At 33.7% G+C, this 19,601-nt stretch overlaps 1 protein-coding gene across 1 annotated transcript; it reads left to right on the top strand.

Annotated features, from left to right (window-relative positions):
- Positions 1-7,457: 7,457 nt before the first annotated feature.
- Positions 7,458-8,953, top strand: LOC145559953 (uncharacterized). The gene has a single exon (XM_081621221.1). The coding sequence runs from the start codon at positions 8,036-8,038 to the stop codon at positions 8,711-8,713; it is 678 nt and encodes a 225-aa protein (XP_081477347.1). The 5' UTR covers positions 7,458-8,035; the 3' UTR covers positions 8,714-8,953.
- Positions 8,954-19,601: the final 10,648 nt, after the last annotated feature.

Raw genomic sequence — 19,601 nt, 5'->3', positions numbered from 1 at the left:
ATAGGTCAAAAAACTTAGCCCTTGTTTGGTTGGAAGTGGGAAGTAGAAGAAGTTCCCATGAAATATCAATTTCTACCCACTCTGTCCCTATTTTATTGCTCCATTTGACTATGCACGGTCTCCAAAGACACGTATTAAAACATTTATATCTTTATTTCCATACACGTAAAAATTATAAAAACGTGATATTAATATAATATACAATGAGACTAATCTAACAAGACTACTCATGACTATATTACCTTTTATAGATTAATGACAATTTATGGTCAAAATTTTTAAAGTTTGACCCAAAAAATGGCAATGGAGCAAAAATAAAGGGACATAGGGAATATGAAATTGTAATTCCTATGAATTTCCAAAAATTATTTGGTTGGATGTGGGAATTTCCACTTTTCATGGGAAGTTCTACTTACCTAGGGGAGATTAGGTAAGTTAATTCCTTCATTTTGTGGGAAGTGGAACTTCCTAGGAAGTTCCAATTCCTACATTATTGTCAACCAAATAAACATGTATAAATCCATTTCCTAGGAAATCAAAAGTCCCATGAATTTGTTTGTCAACCAAACAAATACATAGAAACACCTCGAATTAATCAATCCCTATTAAATTTTAATTAGCATGCTTAAAATGTGATTGATTTGTGTGGCGAGAAAATTGCATAACTAAAGTTTAGGGAGCTTTTTTGTCCTTTAGGTTGTACTACCTCCGTTACATATTATTTGCAACGTTTAGACATTTTTCCTCTCTACTTTATTTCAAAATCGTTGTAAATAATATGTAACGGAGGTGGTAATTTAAAATTAAAATTGGCAAAACAAAATACCAAAAACGTTTTCATGCCAACCAATGTATTGGTTTATCTGTCTGATTTTTATAACTTTCATCACCCTGAATATGACCCGATCCAAAATAAAACGATTACAATCATCCAATGCCACATGCCAAAACTTATAAGTGGGAAAGTAAAGAAAAGAAGATAGGAGAAACAATATAAACGTAACAGAGAGGGTACAGACTACAGAGCAATAGCATATGCATAACAGTGAGTAGGAGCACTGATGGGGTAACGCCACGCGTCAAGGATGACATTGGCTAAGAGTATTGCTGCAACTCAACGCTACGAAAACAATTAAAGTCACACAAATGGATGGCTAAGATTCCACCATCTTCACTCCTTAAATCAACGGTCAAATATTACAGCTGATGCCCTCCTGCTGTTATCTTCTAATGATGCTCCCACTCAGCTGTCAAATCTTGGCTTTTTTTTGACGCAATATCTATTCATCATGTCGGCTACGCGGCTGCGCCTTTGCCTTCTTCTACCTTGCTTCATTAATTACTTGCTCTTTCATTATCACTAATTACAATTTCTCTCATCCTTAATTAAATTAATACTCGTAAATATGGGGTCAAAATATCATATTTGGCTAATTTGAGTGAATAATAAAAATAGATAAATTTGAAATAAAACCAAATTTTGGATTGGAATAAGATCAAACTTTGATTTGGATAAGGCGAGAATATAAAGATTTACTCGATGAAATATTCATCGTTTGCTAACTTTATCTACACTCTCTATATTCCCTCCGTTCTTTAATAAGTGTTATATTTCGATCAAATAAGCATGTCGTGTTATATTTCGATCAAATAAGCATGTCGAGGCACGACTTTGATAATTAATTTATCTAATCGTATGATTATGAAAATATACATTATTATGAATCTAACAATATATTATACCATATTATTGATTTTTTTTTTTTACTACCTCCGTTAATTATTATGTGCAACAAAGGAGTATTATTTGTGAGACATAAAATATTCCTTTGTAGCACATAATAATCAACTGAGTATGTATTAGTAAATTAATCAAGTCAAACCCATTATATAAATAGTGAGAAAAAAAATAAAAAAAACAAATGTAACACTTATTAAAATACGAAGAGAATAATGTATTGCTTTTGTGGAAATTTTGGGGGGTACGGTATCAATTAGACATCTCCAATTGTGAGACTCAAGTTTGAGTATTGAAATACAAAATGAATTGTTTTTAACCTCTAATAATATACAAATATCACTTTCAATTTATGGCCTACCAAATCTATTTCTTTTATAATATCAAATATTGTAATATTAAAAAAAATAAAAAAAAATTAAAAAAAAAAAAAAAAGAAGAAGAAAGGTAAAGCTTAAATAAATTACAAAATATATTAGAATATTAACAAGGGCCCACATTTTTTATCAAATGAGACTCAAAGTTGAGTATTCAAACTTAACAATTTTCTTGGAGTTGCGAGTTGCTAAGTTTAGATACCAAGTTATTGGTATACATTGCAAAAAATAGTCTCTCTCACTTAAAAATAAAGATGGTCATGTGTCTGGCCCGACACGGTACGACGACCCACTTGTGGGCCGTGGGCCGTGCCGTAGACACAATAATGAAATTTCGGCACAGGCACGGCGGGCGGCACGGTGGTCGGCCCGTGGATCGGCACGCCAGCACGACCCGCCAACTCGGCACGCGACAACACGGCCAAACACGACACGCATTATTATTTTTTGCTAAATTAATAAAAGTATTTATATAAACTTAAACATAATTTATTAATATAATCTTAACTAAATTAAGGTTGTTCAAAAATATATATATATATTAACATTAACATTAACATTAACATAAGAAATTAATAAAATTATTAATGTAAACTTAAGTTGTTAAAAAAATAATTATATATCGATTTTTTTAATATACATATATATATTTTTTTTATAAAAAAAATAAATAAATAAATCGGGTTGGCGCGCGGCCCGACACAGCCCGTTAGGCACGTGGGTCGTGTCGTAGGCTGGGGTGTGCCAAAAGTTGATACGACATGGCATGACCCAACACGCCCCTACCCCGACACGCGCGCCTAGGCATGGCACGATGCCCATCTTTACCTAAAAATACTCGTTTGAGTCTCACAATTGCAGATGATCTTATACTTTTAACCATTTCCCAAACTCAATGGAAAATGGGACAATAAAAGTGAATCAAATTGTGTTGTCAACTCTTTGTCGACTTATATTTCTACACCCCTCTTTAGTCTTTACCTATCGTTTTAGACTTTTGGTGTTTTTTGAGCATGAATTAGGGTATGTTCTCTTACGTTGAAACTCAGTTCAGTTCAGCTCAGTTCAGTTCAATTCAGTTCAGTTCAGCTCAGCTCCTAATTTCCTTCTCTTATAAAATATTCAGTTTAGCTCAGTTCAGTTCACCTAAGTTCAGTCAATGAGAAGAGGCCCTTAGTGTATTCAAAAATCTATGTGTTCCCTGTTTTTCCGCCCATTCCCTAAACTCAATGGAAATTGGGATATACAACCAACACAAGTAATATTTAGGGGGTGTTTGGAAACCAGCTTTTCAGCTGGCTTTTGGCTTGTTCAAGTTGGTCAAACAGCCAAAAAACATGTTTGGTTAGTGACTTTTTTAACTGGCTGAAAAGCTGACTTTTAAGCCAAAAGTCAAAAGCTAGTTGGAGCAGCTTTTGACTAATGGCTTTTGGCTTGTTGACATAATTAACCTTTGATTAATAATAATTAGTCATAATAATTAATAATTAATAATTAATAATTAATAATTAATAATTAATAATTAATAATTAATAATTAATAATTAATAATTAATAATTAATAATTAATAATTAATAATTAATAATTAATAATTAATAATTAATAATTAATAATTAATAATTAATAATTAATAATTAATAATTAATAATTAATAATTAATAATTAATAATTAATAATTAATAATTAATAATTAATAATTAATAATTAATAATTAATAATTAATAATTAATAATTAATAATTAATAATTAATAATTAATAATTAATAATTAATAATTAATAATTAATAATTAATAATTAATAATTAATAATTAATAATTAATAATTAATAATTAATAATTAATAATTAATAATTAATAATTAATAATTAATAATTAATAATTAATAATTAATAATTAATAATTAATAATTAATAATTAATAATTAATAATTATTCAATAATTAATTATTATTATTATTCAATAATTAGTTTTTAATAATTAGTATTAAAATGGAGTAATATTAGTAATTTATAGTATATTACTATTGATAATTATCATTTTCTAACTTATATACAATTATTGTTAATTAATAACCAATAATTAATTTGAATTATAACTAATTATTATAAAATTATTGTGAACTTATTGTAAATAATTAATAATTAATTTACAATTATTATTACCAATAATTTATTATTTTAATTAATATTAAAGTACTATATTAGTTCATTAGTGTTGATATTGTTTAACAACAGCTAGCACCCAACATCCAATTTACCAAACACTACAACTCTAGTCAAACAGCCAACTCAAAAGCTAATCTAAACAGCCATTCAAACCAGCCAACTAAAGCCGACAGCCAACAACTAATTGCCAAACAGGGCCTTAGTATCTCTAGAGCATTTTTGAAGGCAAATACTCGTACTTTCAAACCGGTTGTTTTTATAAGAAAGTTGTATATTAGTTTTATTTAGTATCTCTTGAAGCATGTTTGAAGGAAGTAGATCAGAATTCCTTTTTTTTTTTTTTTTTTTTTTCTAGTCCGATATAAAATAAGTAAAAATAAGGTGCAATAAACATGATCTTAATCCTCATAAAATACTCCCTTCTTTTTATTTTAAAATACAATTTTCCTTTTTAAATGACCATTTTTTTTAAAATGCATTATTTTCTTAAATGAAAACATATTAACATTTATTGTAACTTTCTCTTCTCATAATTCCTACTCTTACCCAATTTATTTTTTTTCATTACTTCATATTTCTACTATCTCACATCTCTTATGTTTTTATAAACAATTAATTCACTATCCTATATATATATATATATATATATAAATTCAATCCTCCAATAAACCTTACATATGAACTATAGAGTATAATATTTTAACAAATACTCCATATAATTTAATCACTTAATTTTGTATTAATATAATTCAATCACTTAGTTTTATATCAGTCAAATTGTTACATTTAAAATAAACTAAGACCCTGTTCTTTTGAGCTTTTGGGCAGGACAGAGCAGAGCAGAGCAGGGCTAGATTTCCACACACTACGGAACAGAGCAGAACAGAGTAGAGCAGAGCAGCTCTAAAGAACAGGGCCAAGAGTACGGAGGATAGGTGAACATAGAATAGTCAAGTACGCCACAAAATGACAAATTCGACTTCAACCATAGAAGAGATTAGAGAAAGACAGGTAGTTCAGGTTTGAGGAAATATTCTGCGTATTTTGACTTTAGAGTTCTTTTAAGTCAAAGAAGATTAATACTAGTGATAGGATGTTACATACTACTACTTTTTTTTTTTTTTTGGAGGGGGAGGCTGTGAACTTTAATTTTAGTTTAGTTTAGACGTTTAGTACTACCATGTGCGTCCAATTTCAAATGGCATATTGACTTTTTTGTAATATTCTTACCAAACTATGTTCTTTCAAGATTTGTAATTTTCATCATCCATCTTCTAAAAGACTAAAAGTATCAAAAATAAATGTTGTGCATTAATCTATTAACAATCTTTTGTAAAAGGTGGTTTGATAGGTTTAGTCAAATCATATACCACTGTTTATTTTTAAAAATTGGGGTTTGAATAATGTTTGTATTCATTGTTGGATTCTTAAGGTCCTTTTATATTTTGTTTAGTTGTTTTGATAATTTGCAGCCACAAATCATTCGAATTTATGAACCATTGTGATTAAAATAAAAGAAGAAGTGTATTGAAAGTAAGGAAAGAAGTTTCAAATTTTGAATAACATGAAGATTAGGGTATGTTCTGATTACTGAACTGAGTTGAATTGAAATGAATTCAACTGAAATAAACTGATTAAACTTGAACTGAAATGAAATGAATATTTTATGAGATTAGAAAATTAGGAACTAGACTGAACAGAAACTAAGCTAAAGAGAACAGGTCGTTAGAGTTTGTCTTAATTAGTCTGTATGTAATATTTGTTTGGTAAAGAGCTTTTAGCTTATTGAGGCCTTGAGGGCCTATAAGATGTTTGACCAAATAAAAATGCTAACTTGAGTGTTTGGTAATAAATAGTTTATTGAAAGAGTTTTTTTAACTCTTTTTGAAAAAGTTCAAAATTAAAAAACAACTTTATTTTTAAAGTTAGCTTATTGAAAATTTAACTTTTTAATTATTAGATACGAAAAAACAACTATTAATTAACAATTATTTACCAAGTAATTTTACATAACCATCTATTTTCAACTAATTAGTCAAACTAACTGATACGACTAGCTAGTCAAAATCAGTTAATATAACCAAGTAAATCAATCATGTACCACTTAATTACCAAACAGGACACTAACCAAACATTCCAAATAGTTTTTTGAAATGGCCAAACATTACCTTTTGCTCCAAAAAGCTCTGAATTTAACAAACAAAAAGCTCCTAACCAAACACCATCAAAATCTAACTAAGAATTGAATTGAATTATTATTTTTAATCATTTTGTATTATTTTAGCTAGGAGTGGTGTTTTTGTGTTTTTTTATATAATAAAATAATATTGGACAAATTGATCCAAAAGTTTTTAACTCCTTTGAGCTCCATGCATGTCATTTAGCAAAAAATAGTTGGAAGTTGAAGGCCCTTAGAGAAAATTACTTGAGTTTTACTATTTTGCAATCATCAATGAAAACTGATATTATTGGTTAAGAGAGGTGTTATGCTTGATGCTCCACATTATTACAGTAGTGGCCTAGTGGGACAATATGTAATGAGTCTCATATATTGGACAAAGAGTCTCAAACATTGAATAATGAATCTCATTTATATAAGTTAAATGTTGTTTTATTAAAATTATCAATACACTAAATTGTGATATCATTTCATATGTCCAAGAAAATAACTACAAATTATTAGCTAATTCAACTCCATAATTTTACACAAACAACAAATACAATTAGTTAATAATAAAAAAAAATATTATGTAACTATTCAACTGAATCAACTCTTTTCAACCAACTATCCGCAATTACCAAACAAGCTGTTTGTGAGTTTGTCTCCTACACTACCCATACCCGTGCAAAAAAAATAAAACTCCAAGAACCTATTCATTGAGCAAAGTTGAAAAAACACTTTTCCAATCCAAATAAAAAAATCACCTCAACAAAACTGCTTTACACAATAGCTAAAGCACATGCCATAATATGATTAATTTAATAATAACCCTATAAAATCATGAGTTTAAGGAAAACCATAAAAAGACCAATCTCCTCATAGCAGTTGACACATGTCTTCCACAACTTCCCAATCACAAGACAAAGCTTGCAATTGAAGCCATAATTAAAAATTATATCCAAATTATTCCCTCTTACTTTTAATTAACCTAATTTAGTAACAATCTAGAAGACAATTAATCTAGGGCGGTTTAGTTATAAGTTCACACTCTATTTGTAGCTATTTTCAGTCGGCCACTAGTCGGGTGGTCAGTTTCACGCGAAAACACTGTCAAAGATAACAACAAAGTACTTCACATACATATTATTTACATTCACATACACTTCATTATTCATATTAATCAAACTCTCTATAATTTGCACACCTCCAAAATATCTTCTTCTTTCTTTAATTTCTTCCCATTTTCTCTCTCCTCCATTTTTTCTGTTATTATCATATTGTAAATCGTTAGGATTTAAACTTCGGGTTGAGTTCGGGTTGTTCGTTTTTTCGACCCGTTTGTCGGGTTTTAGATTTGATTAGAAGAAAAGTTGTTGGTTTGTTTGTGTTGTTGTGATCTGAATTATACAGAATTGTCTTTTGAAAAGAAAAAAGGGTGTTGTTTTTAGAGGTAGAAAACAACTTTTTTGTCCAATTTTGGGTTACCCTTTTTTGCCACTTCACAATAGTTTTGAAGATCTTTTTTGGGTTCTTTTTTTAAAAAAAGAGATAATTGACTCAGATTTTTCCCAAAATTAATCAGACATATTTACAAATGCAAGATCCATCAGTTGCAGCAGCAGCAGCAGCATTTCCACAGTTGAAAGCGCCACAATTTCCTGAACAAGAGCAGCTCAAATGCCCACGTTGCGACTCGAATAACACCAAATTCTGCTACTACAACAACTATAATTTATCCCAACCTCGCCATTTTTGTAAGAACTGTAAGAGGTACTGGACGAAAGGCGGCTCGTTGAGGAACATACCTGTTGGGGGCGGAAGCCGTAAGAACACTAAACGCGTCTCATCGAAGCGATCCTCCTCTACTTCTTCTACCTCCTCGGCTGCTCAGACCCACTCGACGTCGTCGGGTCTCAGGCCGGAGCCCAAACCCGTCTCGACGTTCACCCCGGAAGTCGAGACGGGTTTGCGCTTGCCAGCACCAGCAGGGGGTGCGGTAGGAAGCTTCACCTCCCTGCTGGGGCTGGCTTCAGAGGGTCAATTCAGTAACCTCTTCCTAGAGGGTCTAGCCCCAAATGGTCTGAAGTTGGGTCAAGGTGATGGGTCAAGCCGAAACCCGGGTTCGGAATTGTTTCATGGAAATGGAGGTTCTACATCAGAAGGATTATTCATGAGTGGACTTCAAACTGGGGGTGATCAATCTTGTAATTGGAGCACAACTAATGGTTGGCCTGATCTTGCTATTTACACTCCAGGTTCTAAATTTCAGTAAAATAATTTTCTATTTTGGGTGGGTTTTTTTTTTTTAATTAATTATAGAAAGATGATTTTTCCTTTGTTTTTTTGGGTTTTGATTAATCATCTAAATTAGAGGGAGTTAATCAAAATTTCCTTATTAAGAATTGCTTTTATGTATGAACTTAACTGCAATTTTCTGATAAATAGTAGAAGGTGACCTCTTATTTTTAATTATATGAGACAAAACATTGGAATGATACATACTCCGTATTTTATTTATGTATTGGGTAAATGTTCTCTTGATTTCTGTGTGTTGTGAGAATATATACTTGTGTTATTCTTCACATTTTTGTGATTGAAATTATTATTTCATTCTTAAGCAATTGCAGATTTCAGAAACAAATCTTTTCTGTTCAACAGGAATGTTATCATAATGGTTATTGTTTATGATCTATGTTACTTGGACACGTGTACGTGTGTGGATCGTTATGATCTATGCAACTCTACCACGGAACCTTGATGCAGGTGCGGGGACACGACATTTATTTATGAAACATATTTCTCTCTATTCTTCTTAGTTTTCACATTATTGATTAATATACTTGTATTAAGGGTTTACTTATTTGCTTAGAGTAAAGATTATACGAGTATTTTTGTTGGAGCGTTGAATATGAAAACTTAAACAGAAGTCGGAAGAGTCGAAGTAACATAGATAATCGTAGTTGACAGTGAGGCAATCATTGATGAATGTAATCAATTTAATTCATCAGTTAGACGTTTGTATTTAATTGATATGATTTGGGATTGGTGTTCATTATGTAGGCATAATGTATGTTGTTGGATGTCGCATATTTGTAAAATTTAGTCCATATGCATGAATGGCGTTGTATGGCAGTTGAGTTGTTGAGGTGGAAGTATAAATATGGAATTTTACAATTTTGGTGGTTTGTGAACTTAAATTGTGGATAAATTCTATACTTTGAATTGTTTATCTTTTTGTCTGAAGAGCAGAAAAGGGCTAGACAAAATTCCCAACTTGTATCTTCCTCAGATATTATTGTTAATTAAATCTGGTAAATTGCAACATCAGTAAATCTTGTGTAAGAGGCGCTTATTTTAGTTTTATCGTAAGATGAAAAATTTCATGGTCTGTTTAACAAATGGTAACTTTAGTTTCTTTAAGAATAATTTTTAATTTGCAATGAATTATTGTGTTTAAATGTGTAAAAGTGCAAAATTTTTTTTTTTTTTGAAACACATAAAAGACGACTTATTAACTATATATCAAGTTTTACAAACATCAACTTAACAAAAAACCTCGATCCGTTGACAAAATCCGAGGCTAAAGCATAACCACAGGGAATTGATCTCCAAGACAGTAAAAAAATGAAGATCAAAACTTTAACACAACAGCTAGTGCCCCTCCGCAAAGCAATAAAAGACTGAAAGAAAAACAAAGTAGCAAGACTAGCAAGCCTAGCTCGATTACAGATAGGGGTGAGCAAAAATATTGGGTACCCGGTATTGGATCCGGAATTGGTTAGGAACCGGCGGGTCCGGACTTGAAATTGGATCCGGCGGGACCAGTTCCAATTCCAAAAATTAGGACCCGGTTTTAACGGGAACCAGTTCCAATTCCTCATAATTTGGACCCGGTATCTAGTGGGTACCCGGTACCTATACTCGGTACCTATAAAAATCCTTAAAAGTTAAGTATGACTAAGTTTGCAAGTAAGCCTAGCCCAGCCCATTAATTAAAAGATCCAAAATACTACTCCTTCATTCACTTTCTAGATACAAACTACAAGTCAGCTTTAGCTTATCATTTTCTTGCTTTTATTTTTTATTTTTCCTTTTCTTCTTTATTCATAGAACTTTTTGTAAGTTATCTCTTCTTTTTGCCATTTTTATTATGAATCAACTACTAATGTAGTGTTCAGTTTACATTTCTTTTTGAAATTAGTTAATTTTCTTTGTAGATCTACTATGCTTTTGGAGTGATAATCTTGAGTTGATTTGAAATTTTGAGAATTTGGGGGTATTTTTTCATTTGGTATGGATTTATTATGGTGTAGCCTGGCGTGATGAACTGGTGAAGATGCATTGGGGGGAAGAAGTGGTGGTGCGATGAGAGTAGTGTTTGCTGCAGTTTTTTTTTTTTTTTTTTAATAATTTATTTTCGCAGAAACCGGGTACCCGGTATAGGAACTGGTACCCACCAGTTCCGGGGCCAGTTTTCGAAAACTAGGACCCGGTATGATCGGATCCGGGACCAGTTCCAAATTTCAGGACCCGGTTGTGACTGGATCCAGTTCCGGGTCCGAGATATTTGACCGGTACCCGGTCTTGCTCACCCCTAATTACAGATATGATTTAGATTGGCAGGGGATACACTAATCCGCCTGTTCTTGTGGAGCGTCCTCTTGTGCTGCAGCATATCCAGACCAATGGCACCAATTCATGAGCTACTGGATTGTTATTTCTTTGCACATGTATAATTTCAAAGACATCAAAAAACTCAATAGTCTTCTCAATGTCTTTCACGACCAGTGGCGGACCCAGCCTTGAAAATAAGATATAAAGATTATTTTTGGTTATTATTTAACAATACAAACTTGTAGCATAGTGGTTGGAGGGGTTGAGACAAAGCCCAATAAGCAAGGGCCCAGCCACTCAGGTCTTGAGTTCGAGCATTGATACTTGTAATTTTCATGTGATTATTTGATTTTTTTTTCCCTTCTTTTTTCATTTAATTCATTGTAGCAGTATTAGCTAGTAATAAATTTTTTTTTTCTTTTTTTGTTTTCCTTTTAAAATGATTATGAACTTATGACTATTTGATTATCATGTGATTTTTTTTTCCTTCCTATGGTTATGTGATTTATTGATTTTCATGTGATTATTTGATTTTTTTTTCCCTTCTTTTTTCATTTAATTCATTGTAGCAGTATTAGCTAGTAATAGATTTTTTTTTCTTTTTTTGTTTTCCTTTTAAAATGATTATGAACTTATGACTATTTGATTATCATGTGATTAATTTGATTATCCTTCAATGTTGTTATATTTTGTGTTGTTAAGACATTACATTAAGTGGTTTTAGTGTTGTATATATTATATTTGTATAATTAAATTGGATTTTTTTTTTTTTTTTTTTTTTTTTTTTTTTTTTTTTTTTTTTGTAAAAAAAATATTAACTCATTGGGTATATAATAGACAAGTTGCAAAAAGATTGAATTAATCTATTTTTGATAATATTGGATTTAGTAATTAAATTGAAATTGTGACTTAATTTTCTTAAAAAACATATGATAAAACAAGTTTCTTTAGTTCTAATATGCATCCTCCTCCTCCACAAAATCATCCTCTATCACAAAATTCATCCATCTTCGGTATGCGGTCGATGGGTGATGATCGATAGGTAACAGTGACCCAACACCTTGAAAATCTTGGATCCGCCACTGTTCACGACAGCAGCAAGTTCATGGTGGAGATTGTTTCCTGCCGACCTTAGCATGACTCCAATTGATAAAGCATCCACCTCCAACTCCACTTCCTTCATTTCAAGGCGCTTAACCATATCCAGGCCCTCCTTGACCGCAAGGAGCTCTGCCGCAAATGCAGAAATTGCATTGTACTTGCTCGAGAAACCCATAATCCATGACCCATCACCCCTTCTAATAACGCCTCCCCCTGCAGCAACATTAATTCTTACCCAAACTCCATCCGTATTGATCTTCACCCAGCCTGGAGGAGGGGGAATCCAAGAATTCCTTGCATTGGAGCTACTAGCAACAGATGAAGCTAAAGCTTTACCCTGCAATATATGGTTAGTGCACTGGTAATCAATGATAAATCTACTGAAAACTACTCTAGAATTGTGCATTTTTAAATCAATAACAGTAGTATTTCTTTATCTCCAAATATGCCACAGAGCAATTGTAAAGGTCATTTTCCAATGGCTATCAAAACTAAGATTATATGTGAGCCAGTCGCACCAATCCATATCATAAAAGGAATGAAAACTAAACCAGTTGGAAGATGTATTTTTGCAAAAATATCTTTCCAGAGAATGGCTGAAGAGAAACAATCCCTGAAAAGGTGCAAATGTGACTCATTGAACATGCTACATCTAGCACATATTGAAGAGATATGAGGTAAGAAGACTGCAAGCTTTTCAGCCACGGGGAGAATGCTATGGACTATGCTCCAGAGCAACATTTTATACTTTGAGGGCACGGTTATTTTCCACAAGGATTTCCAAGATGAGAAGTATGGGAAGGGAGAATAAGAGGAGGATATAAGAGAGTGATACGCAGATTTGATTGTGAAAACACCAGATTTTGAGAAAGTCCAATGAATGAAATCCTCAGAATTAGAGATGATAGAGATGAGAGTGGCTAAAATTTCCATGATTAAGTCAGGGGGTAGAAGATATTCAATCTCATTTAAATACCAAACCCCGTCCTTAATAATATTATGCACCAACCAGTTAGCCATGAAGGGGGGGATTTCACCTGTTAAAAGAGGATAAATAGGGTCCGTTCCTACCCAATGATGGAACCACAAAGAAGTTGAAGCTCCATTACCAATTCCAACTCGAAGGCCTGAAGCTAACATAAATCTTCCCTTAAGAATATCTTTCCATAATTGAGAATGAGAGACTTTAGGAACACAATCAAAGAAAGCAGAATTTTTTAAATATTTCTCATTAAAAATTCGAACCCAAAGTTTAGAAGGATTATTAAATAGTCCAACCTAATTTGGCCATGAAACACAAATTCCACTCTCTAAGCCTCCTAATACCAAGGCCTCCTGCAGCTAGAGGCATGGTAACCTTCTTCCATCCTATCCTAGGACTATAATGAATGTTATCAACCTTATTCCAAAGGAACTTCCTAAATCTCTGCTCAATTCTATCTAAAACCGAGAAGGGGATAAGCTTAGTTTGCATTTGATAGACAGGATATGAACTCGATCAAAACTGATTTTATCAAAGTGCATCTATCTACCAGCTAGATTCAAAAGTTTGGCTTGCCATCCCTTGATTCTGTCCATAGTCTTACCAGGAGACCTAAATAATGAGCAATTTTAAGCTTATTAGGACTTATCTCAATGCCCAAGTATTTACCAAATGAGGTAGTACATCTAAAACCAAAAATTGGGTCGTATTAGTCCTAATTAAATGATTCATTTTAGGTGGAAAAATCATGGAAGACTTACCTTGATTAATTCTTAACCCCGAAATATCACCAAAAGAGTTGATGACTGACAACATTGCCTTGATATTATCCTTTGATGAATTTCCAAAGAGGAAAACATCATCGGCATAGAAAATGTGAGACATAAAGATTGAAGGGGTGAGCTTGATTGGTTTCCAAAGACCCTCCTTAACATGATGTTCAATCATAATTGAGAGGCGCTCAAGGCACAATACAAAAATATAAGAAGACGAGGGATCACCTTGCCTTATACCTCGAGTAGGGCTAAAATAATCACAAATCTCACCATTCCAAAGCACTGCAACTCTAGGAGAGCAAATACAATTAAGAATGAGCTTGCTAAGAGGAGGAGGAAACTTAAAAAATTCAAGAGTATCCTTAATGAAAGTCCACTCTAAACTATCATAGGCCTTGGTAAGATCTAACTTAAGAGCACAAATGTTTTTTCCTTTTTTGGCCTTTTTAAAGACATGAGCTATTTCCTTGACCACAATGATATTATCTTCAATACCCCTCCCAGGAATAAAGCTTGATTGCAAGGGGTTAATTATATTAGAGAAGAAAGGCTTGATTCAGAAATCAGCTTAGTGATTAATTTGTAGCTAGTGTTGCACCATCCTATTGGCCTAAATTCTGAAATTTTAGATGGATTATCAATTTTGGGAAATAAGGCTATATAAGAATGATTAACACTAGGAGGCACCACACAAGAATTAAAGCAATTAAGCACAAAGTCATAGATAGAGACACCCAAATTTGACCAAAAAGCTTGATAAAAACGTGGCTGAACACCATCGGGTCCAGGGCATTTCATAAGGTTCATTTTAAACAAACATTCCTTCACCTCATCAAAATTAGGCATACAAGACATATCAGTACGATGAGAGTCAGTTAAACAAAAATTCGTGACATAATAATTAGGCAAAGATAAAGATTGCAATCTAGATCGAAAAATATCTCCAAAATAATTTGTTGCCAGAATCTTCAATTTGGCATTATCCTTAATCCAAAGATCATTATTATCCTTAAGAGCTAAGATTTTACCTTGAATTTTTTTTTTTTAATTTTTATTTTGGCGATAATATGAAAATATTTTGTATTATGATCGGCATATTTACGCCAATTAATTCCAGCTTTTTGAGCCCATATTATCCTTTCCTCTTTATGAATATCCTTCAAATTTTGTAACAGTGACTTCTCAAGATTTTCAAGAAAAAAAGATTTATTGTAGCCTAAATAACGCTGAATTCCATCTAATCTAGCAATAATAATCTTTTTTTCTTTTTTTAAACTACCAAAAATATTATGGTTCCAGTCATTAATATTAGAATTAAAATTTCCTAGACCATCTAAAAAATTATTATTCGCTAATTGCCAATTTTTAACAAAGAAAGAGGCAAAATCAGGGTGTTCAAGCCACACCTCTTTGCATCTCAAGGGAAAAGGGCCCTTAACAGAGGGATTTGTCATGTCAATTAAAAGATGACAATGATCAGAATAGTTAGTATGAGTGAGATGATAAACCTTTGTGTGAGGGAAGAAATCCAACCAAGATAAATAACCAAGGGCTCTATCCGACCTCGATCTGTCGAATGCAAGCGCCCTCCTGTCTAGTATTTGTCCAGGTGAAAGGAGCACCATTGAAGCCAAGATCCACCATCCCCGCCTGATTGGTAAACTCATTGAAATCTTACACTGACTCTGCCTGAAAGGCCTTCCCCCTGATTTTTCGGATTGCTTGGTAACCTCATTAAGATCACCTAAGAGAAGCCAAGGAGTAACCTCGGGAGGAATTAAGTCTTTCATTCTCTGCCAATCCAAATGCCTCTCTTTAGGCACGCTAGATGCATGCATGCCAGTGATGACCACCTCCGGGGTGTCATCACGGAAATGAAAGAGACCATGGAAAAGGTTACCCCTATCAGTGAGTAACAAAATATCAACCCCGTCTTTCCAGAAAATCCAAACTCCATTCTCTACTAGCATTTGGCTCAATAGCTTTGTAGCTATCAAAACCTAATTGCCTAAAAACTTAAGCTGCACGTATTGAAGTCCCTTTTGTCTCAAGGAAAACAAAAATATTCGGATGATGAGAGTCAACAATATCCTTTGCATGAGGAACAAACTCCTCATTATTCACCCCTCTAACATTCCAAATGATGATTTTCATATTCAAGGCTAGTACGAAACGAAGGAGGGTAGAATACGAAGAGCTAGTTGGGAATGTTTGCACCGGAGTTGGAAGGAAGAAGTTCTTCCAGTCTTTCTAATACTCCATTGCTTGCATGGGTCCCACATCCTCCAATGTAATCGAAGTCAATAACACCGGTATCTCCGGGAAACCGTTGGGGCGAGGGAAGTAACTCACTTGAAGTTGAACCCCTACCACCTCCTCCTTGGTGAAGAACATTGCTATTCGTCGATATGGAACCTCGATGTTGTGACCACGAGTGACGAACACCAAGGGCACGACTTCCATTCTTTTTGGAAGAGGCAACTACTCGTGAACTAGCAACCTTGGTGGAGTACGAGTCAACCGTTCCTCCCTTCTGCGAAGAGAATCCAGGAGATTCAATGCCCCCTCCAATTCCGTTGGAAGAGAAGGATACTGACGGGCAGGAGTTGGAGGAGGTAAGGAAAGAGACACCCTTGTCTCCAGGAACAAATTCAGAAGCTGAGGATCGCAATCCGTCTTGCGTTGGCGAGCATAATTGATCGATTCCGTCGTAATTGCTCCGTAATTGGGCAGTCCGAGAGTTACCCTGCTCATCGGGGAGGATGTCGGAGGTGGTGAATTCCATCTCAGATATTCCATCACTGGCATTACATTCCTTATTTCCCACGGTTTCAGGGTTTGAGATTGAGAGTTTGGAGGCCTCTGATTCGGGAAATTTGAAACAGTGTGTTTGTTTTAATTGTTTTCCATTATTATTGTTTTCTGTAGCATGCAATGTTTAAACAGGGTTTATAGTGATTGTGACTTGACTTTCTTCAAGACAAGAAGAAGGTATATGTATAGCAGGAGAATAATTAGAAGGCTGAGTAGCAGAATGAAGAGAGGAGTCATCAACCCCCATTTGTGACTGTAGACACCCATTTGTGTCTCCCCAAAACCAAACCCAGTGATGAGTACCTTTCACGTCGAATCATAATCGAATGAAACGAAAGTGTGGAAAGGTCTAGTGTTGCGGAAATTTTTAATTTCTTTTCTCTTCTTTCTGTTTTTAAAAACTTTATTTTAAGAAAACAGCCAATCCAGTTTGGTTGGTCCATGATATGGGTCCAATAGTGGTTTAGTTGGATAGGGCTTGCAAAGACCTTTCCAACGATATATTATAAGCCCAATTCCGATGAATATTGAGGAAATTATGGCCAAATTACCAAACTGGGCCCGGTTTGAGCTTTATGTACGGCCCAATGATCTTGGGGAGGGCCTAATATGATTTATCATTCCTAATGCAATTAGGAATGGTTTTAGTCTTCTATAATCTTCTAGAAGGTTATTTTCATTCCTAATTCAATTAGCATTGATAAGTTGACTTTGTTGACTTTTCAGAGTTTCAATCAAAATCAAATAGCATTTTCGAAGAAATTATATTATTTTATTCTCCAGTACGGTAAATTTATCGGATTTTCGAAAACGCGTTAAAATCAAGCTTGGCGTCCAACCCCAGGCCTGGTGCCTGGCGCTAGCCATTGGCGCCTGGCGCTAAGGCTGGTGCCTGGCGCCAGCTAGCCAGGGTTGGCGCCAGCTCTGTTTCCTGAGCGTCAGACTCTGTTTTGTTAATTTATCTTTTTTGGCTGATTTTCTCTATAAATATCGTATTAAAAACTCCGTTTTCAATCACCAATCATCACCAATTATCATCATCTACATTCATTCATTCACCAATTGAATCATTCATCTCTCTTAAACATTCAATTCTTTCTTACTTTGCTTTTTTTAATACAAAATTCCGCATTCGCAAGATCTAGAAACACCTAGCCATATTCGAAGTTGCCTTCGCCCTAGACGTGAAAGGTTTTAATTTCTGAGGGTTTGGTCCCAAATCTCTCTTTCAACTATTTAATTTAATTGTTTGTTTATTATTTTCCTTGAAGTTACTAACGTGTGTATTTTGTTATTAGAAAGAGGTACGAGGCATCAAAGTAAGTACTTTAATGGTTTTTAATTGATATTATGATGTAGAATCATGTTTATATTGTTATTATGATATTCCTAGTATAATGTCTAGGGTATTTTTAATATTAAATATGATTCCTGCGATGCCTTTTGTTCTCTTCCTAATATTTATTCATGTTAGTATCATGTTAGGGCTAAATATTTGATTTTTATTGCTTAGTGACATGCTAGGGTTTGTTATTAATCTTGTTAGTATCATGCCTAGGATCTTGTTATTATTATGCTTTAACATTAACATGAACATGATTATGAATATTATTATTATTATTTTGATGATGATTATTTTATTGTTATGATTATAATAATTATTATTCATGATATTGATTATTTATTGTGTTGCTTGATTATTTATATTTATTGCTTGATCACTTTTATGCATGTTTAAAGGGAATTTGGTACTTGTAATCACGCTTAATAAGATAATTAATAATCTTGTTAGGGTTAATTGTGATTATAATTCAAGTGATCGCCAATAATAGTTTATTTGTGCATTAATATTCAACCAACATAGATTAAACAGGTTTAGGGTAAACCTATTGATTGCATGTTAATTAGAAAGCGCACATGAATACGATTAGAATAAAGTAGATGCCTATTATTAGGGCAGGTTCAATCTCTTTTAGGTTGGATTTGTACCTTCATCCCCGAACCCTTTTTTGGTTCTAGACCTTATGGAGTTGACGATCTCTTGGATCGTTAAGGGGTGTAACCTTCACCTCGTGAACGGTTTACAAGTTCCTAAAAAACTTGTTGGCGACTCTTTTGCTCTATCTTCTTCCCTTTTGGACGCCATCGTACTTTAGTGTATGATCACAGCGGGGTTCAAGCTAGTGGAATTTTAAAGGCTTGAAAATATTCCCTACAGTTTTTGGCGACTCTGCTGGGGAGGATTTCTATTTTAATTCCTGAATTTGTTTTGGCAATGATTTAGAATGAGTGGATGAGACTCGAAAAGTTCTAAGTATTTCATGTGCGTAATTTTGATTAACATTATTGTCATATGCATAAAAAGGATCTCATTGGAAAGACCATCCGTAATGAGTCAAAAACATAGGATCTTACACGTAGGAAATTTGAGGAATGTCTTTCACAACTAGGACTGAAATAACACCGCGCGAAACTGGAAGATTTTATCGAGCACAGAAAGCTGCTGAGGCATGTGGGAAGTAGCGTCAGGGGCCAGATCTTGGCGCCACACTTTTAGCCGTAGCGCCAGATGCCATTATTGGCGCCAGGCGCTACAGTTAAAAGTTGGCGCCTGTCTCTGATTGCTGGCGCCAATTTCCCCCAATACCGAGCCAGAAATATGCGTTCTAATTTCGACCGGTTTTTCGTATTGTTTGCTCGATCCTACTTCCTGATTGAATTTTTTCTCACTTTTCTAAAACCCATATGTGTTCTACATATGGACATAACCCTCTGGGAATTCATGCTCCATCTACCCGATTGAACGCTCCGTGCAACAAAGGGTACATCCGAGATGTTGAATTCACCAAACCATGGAAGCGAGTTTTTTCTAA

Source organism: Chenopodium album, chromosome 9, assembly GCF_948465745.1.
Source record: "Chenopodium album chromosome 9, dcCheAlbu1.1, whole genome shotgun sequence".
In the NCBI taxonomy this organism is placed as follows: Eukaryota; Viridiplantae; Streptophyta; class Magnoliopsida; order Caryophyllales; family Amaranthaceae; genus Chenopodium; species Chenopodium album.
The sequence above is the reverse complement of the archived record's forward strand: the minus strand, read 5'-3'. Positions and strand labels throughout refer to the sequence as shown.